The sequence below is a fragment of the Microtus oregoni genome, unplaced genomic scaffold (genome assembly GCF_018167655.1).
Source record: "Microtus oregoni isolate MIOR12 unplaced genomic scaffold, Mior012 000025F_ref0000491, whole genome shotgun sequence".
Classification (NCBI taxonomy): Eukaryota; Metazoa; Chordata; class Mammalia; order Rodentia; family Cricetidae; genus Microtus; species Microtus oregoni.
In genome coordinates, this window is record NW_024543084.1 from 17,668,693 (window position 1) to 17,674,018 (window position 5,326).

General features: G+C 44.9%; 1 protein-coding gene across 1 annotated transcript; it reads left to right on the forward strand.

The window, feature by feature from the left end:
* The first annotated feature begins 3,394 nt into the window (after window positions 1-3,394).
* On the forward strand, window positions 3,395-3,742 carry LOC121463100 (60S ribosomal protein L36a-like). Its single transcript, XM_041675169.1, has one exon. It carries the CDS (start codon window positions 3,395-3,397, stop codon window positions 3,713-3,715), a length of 321 nt encoding a protein of 106 aa, XP_041531103.1. The 3' UTR covers window positions 3,716-3,742.
* Window positions 3,743-5,326: the final 1,584 nt, after the last annotated feature.

Below are 5,326 nucleotides of genomic sequence, written 5' to 3' on the forward strand. Positions count from 1 at the left end.
AATCAGTCCAAGATCTTTAACATAAGGCCCATCTGCTTGTCCTTCCCAGGTTCATCTATGGGTTCTTAGAGAACCAAACAGCAGGCAGCCCCAGGCCAGGAAGGATTCCCTGCCTTCCCTCTGCCCTCTGCCAAGGTCTGTTTAAACTAGCTGAGCAGGGTGAGGTGGGGAGGCCACAGAGAAGGTACGGAGATGTTTGTTTTCCTTGGGGGTTTATATCAACATTGGTCTTGACATTTCGCCTGTTATTATGTGTGGTTCTCTTTAGAGGGTGAAATAATATTTTCTTTTGCTTGAGAAAAGGACAAAGTTCAGACAGCTCTTGGCCCGAATGGATTTTCCTTCTCTGCTTTTGCATGGGCCAGAGCTACAGACTTCCTCCAAGGACTGTGCTGTGGACACCAACCCGGGGCTGCAGGGACCCAGCTTGGGTGGCAGGTTCAGCCTGGCATTGCTTCATTCTTGACTGGAGCAATGCTACTGGTGGGTCTCAATGCCTCCCACCCCAGGCTTCTCTGGGTGTGCAAGCATGGGCGCTTGCTGTGCTCTGCGTGCTCCAGGTACTGTGGGGTCCACAGTGACTTCTTGGCTTGGGGAGTGGAATGTTTTTGGTCCCTGTGCTGTGCACACGCTGGAGGGGGGTTTTGACATGCCATGATGATGCACACTGGTAATACAGGTGGATTCCAGGATTAATTTGCCTGGTAACAAACAGTTCTCTATGCCTGTGGATGAGAACTGAGCTTCAGACACCTGTCCCCACCATGTGTCCCCGCGTGTACCCCCTCACACAGTGCTAAGGATACAGAACAGGAGTGCTGGGATCTGAACTCAGGTCCTCATGACTGCACAGCAAGCTCTTTGTTGACAGGGCTGCCCCCTCCCTGGTCTCCCCTCACTCATTCATCCCTTTCTAGCTAAGGTATTATTGATAGGTAAGGCTTACTCCTCCCACTGCACCATCCCTTTATAGTTAACATATTGTTGATAGGTAAGGCTTACTCCTCCCACCCCGCCATCCCTTTCTAGCTAAGGTATTATTGATAGGTAAGGCTTACTCCCCCCACCGCACCATCCCTTTCTACTTAACATATTGTTGATAGGTAAGGCTTACTCCCGCTCCCCTCCACCATTTTGTTAGCTGTTTGCCACTTACTCTGTAGGTCCACATTCTCTCTGTCTCTGTCTCTCTCCATCCTCCCCCTTTGTGGACACAGGGTCTTCTTCTGCAGCATAGACCATATAACCCAGTTAGTCTATATAACCCAGGCTGGCCTCAGACTCAAGGGAATCCTCCTGCTTCTGCCTCCCAAGTGCTGAGATTGCAGGTGTGAGACAGACCAGGCTTGGTGTTCTTTATTGATAACCTTTTCTTTATGGTTTGTGCTGTACTGATGTGGGATTCCCCTTTGTATGCTGTGAATATCATTGGTTAATAAAGGAACTGCTTTGGGCCTATAGCAGAGCTATAGGGGAACAGAGTTAGGTGGGGAAAACTAAACTGAATGCTGGGAGGAAGGAGGCGGAGTCAGAGAGAAGCCATGTAGCCCTGCCAGAGACAGATGCTGGTTGGAATCTTGCTGGTAAGTCACAGCCACGTGGTGATATACAAATTACTAGAAATGGGTTAAATTAATATGTAAGAGTTAGCCAATAAGACGTTAGAGCTCATGGGCCAAGCAGTAGTTTCTGTGTGATTATTTTGGTTCTGGGTGGCTGGGATGAACAAGTGGACTCCTTATTACACTGTACCATTCTGATCACAGCAAAGCTTATACAGAACATCAGATAGGTAGAGCATTTTATACCTTTATTTGCATACCCAAACTTAGCACTTTTGTATTCCCCAACAATTTCTAATTTTGCTATCATGGTTTATATTTTTTATATTAAGATATTTAACAGCTTATTTTATTTGTTTTAAAAAGATTTCTTAGCCGGGCGGTGGTGGCGCACGCCTTTAATCCCAGCACTCGGGAGGCAGAGGCAGGTGGATCTCTGTGAGTTCGAGGCCAGCCTGGTCTAGAAGAGCTAGTTCCAGGACAGGAACCAAAAGCTACGGAGAAACCCTGTCTCGAAAATTAAAAAAAAAAAATTAAAAAAAAACTAATAAAAAGATTTCTTGGGGCTGGAGAGATGGCTCAGTGGTTAAGAGCATTGCCTGCTCTTCCAAAGGTCCTGAGTTCAATTCCCAGCAACAACATGGTGGCTCACAACCATCTGGAATGAGTTCTGGTGCTCTCTTCTGGCCTGCAGACATACACATAGACAGAATATTGTATACATAATAAATAAATAAAATAAAAAATAAATAAAAATAAAAAGATTTCTTTATTTTTTTAAATTGTGTGTATATGTTTCTGTATGTGGGTATGTGCACATGAGTGTAAGTGCCCTTAGTGGCCAGAAGAGGGCGTCAGATTCCCTGGAGCTGGAGTTGGTTGTCAGTTGTCTGGCCTCGGTGTAGGAACTCAGCTAGAAACCTTTGCAAGAGCAGCAAATGCTGCTAAGTTCTGAGCCATTTCTCTAGCCTCATTATAAAAAACTGTTCTGACTTTGACTTTCATACAAGGATATATGACTTACATAGTACCCTAACAGTGCTGGAATATTCTAAGTTTAATTCTATATTTACCTTTTCTAGTTGTGCTGGGTAGTTTGATGTCAACTTGACACAGGCTAGAGTCATGAGAGGAGGGGACCTCATTTAACAAAATGCTTCCATAAGATCTGGCTGTACCCCTTGGAATATCTGTATGGTGATTTCTCAGAAAATTAGGAAACAACCTTCCTCAAGGCCCAGCAATACCACATTTGGGTATATATCCAAAGGATGCTCAATATTGATACAAGGACATGTGCTCAACTATGTTCATAGTAACTTTGTTTGTCATAGCCAGAACCTGGAAACAGCCTAAATGCCCCTCAACCGAAGAGTGGATAAGGAAAATGTGGTACATTTACACAATAGAGTACTACACAGCAGAAAAAAATAACTAACATCTTGAAATTTACAGGCAAATGGAAGGAGCTAGAAAACATTATATTGAGTGAGGTAACCCAGACCTAGGAAGACAATTATCATATGTACTGACTCAAAAGTGGTTTTTAAACACACAGCAAAGAAAACTAGCCTACAAATCACAATCCCAGAGAACCTAGACAACAATGAGGACCCTAAGAGGGACATACATAGATCTAATCTACATGGGAAGTAGAAAAAGACAAGATCTCCTGAGTAAATTGGGAGCATGGGGACCACGGAAGAGGGTCAAAGGGGAGGGGATAGGCAGGGAGAGGAGCAGAGAAAAATAAAATCAATAAAATCAATAAAGATAAACTTCCGTTGCTGGCTTTCCCTCTTTCTTTCTGTGCCGATATCGCACCCGCCAACATGGTGAACGTTCCTAAGACCTGCCGTACATTCTGCAAGAAATGTGGCAAACACCAACCCCACAAAGTGACCCAGTACAAGAAGGGCAAAGATTCTTTGTATGCCCAGGGAAAGCGGCATTACGACAGGAAACAGAGTGGCTATGGTGGGCAGACTAAGCCTATTTTCCGCAAAAAGGCAAAAACTACAAAGAAGATTGTGCTGAGACTGGAATGTGTGGAGCCCAACTGCAGATCTAAGAGGATGCTGGCTATTAAGAGATGCAAGCATTTTGAACTGGGTGGTGATAAGAAGAGAAAGGGCCAAGTGATCCAGTTCTAAGCTGACCTTGTTATGAAGACAATAAAATCATGATCTTTCACTCCAAAAAAATAAAAATAAAATAAAATAAAATCAATAAAAATAAATAAATATTTAAAGAAAGAAACAAGAAAAAATTTGGCTGTAGGCAAGCCTTTTCTAATTAGTGATTGATGGGGGAGGACCCAGCCCCTTGTGGGTGAGGCCACCCCTGGGCGGGTGGTCCAGGGTTCTATTAGAAAGCAGACTGAAAAAGCCATGGGGAGCAAGCCAGTAAGTAGTTCCCCTCCATGGCTTCTGCATCAGCTCCTGCCTCCAGGTTCCTGCTCTGTTTGAGCTCCTGTCCTGTCTCTTCAGTGATGAACAGTGATGGGGAAGTGTAAGCCAAACAAACCCTTTCCCCCGCAATTGCTTTTGGTCATTGTGTTTTATCGCAGTAATGATGATACCTCTAAGAAACCAGTAAATCTTACATGTTCGTGTGTTTTTTGTTTTGCTTTGTTTTGTTCTTTTGAGACAGGATTTCTCTATGTAATAGTCTTGGCTGTCCTGGAACTCACTTGTTAGACCAGCCTGGCCTTGAACTCAAGAGATATGCCTGCCTCTGCCTCCCAAGTGTTGGGATTAAAGGTGTGCATCAAATCTCCTGGCACGTTCATACGTTTTATGTTAATGATTCCCAAATGTTACACCATGTCCATTGTATACCGTGAGGAAAGAGAGAGACAATACCCATGGGCTTGTGAAACGATTATATTAGTTACTGTTTTCTTTGCTGCCACCAAAATACCCAACAAGAAACAACTTGTCTTCTTGGAACTGAGGTTATAGACATTTTAGGGAAGCCTAGCTTCTTGTATGAGTGCTGGGATCCGAACTCTAGTACTTTTGATTATGCAGCAAGCCCTCTTCACTCACTAGCCATCTTGCCAGACCTTTTAGTGTGTATGTATGTGTGTCATACCACACACGTTTGCTGCACAGCACTGTCCATGGAGTAGAGAGCCCACCATCTCCATGAGACCAGCTGTGTCTGCTTGCAGAAGATCCACCCAACCGGGCTTGTTGACTGTTGACATTCACTCCTAGAAGGAGGGATCAATCCACTCCAGCATCGCATCCACTTGTACACAATCCTGCCCAATTGAACGTGGCCTTGGGCTCTCAGGGAGGAACAAGCACATATAGGTTAGTGAAGACTAGAGGTTGGGCTCTGTTTGTATATCTGTTTGTCCCATCATCCATGCTGGGTGGAGGCTTTCCAGGGAAGCTGATTTGGGGTCCCCCATATTCCTGTAAGCAGCTTGTCACCCATGACCCCTCAGGTTTGGGGTTTTAGTAGAGTCAAAGTTTAGTTTGTCTCTGGGACCTTAGAGGGACAAACATTGTCTAGTCCCTCCCTCTGAGGAGGAAATTATGAGACGTGTGGAAGTCACAGGACCACTCTCAAGAGTCGGGGCTCTCCTGTTAGATGAACTCAGGTTGTCCGCCTTGGTGGCAGGCAGTTTTGCCCTCTAAGCCATCTTGATACCCTTCCTCCCTTAAAAACTAAAGCCAACTATGTAGCCCAGGCTGGCCTGGAACTCACGATCCTCCCACTCTAACCTCCCAAGTGCTAGGATTACAGACATG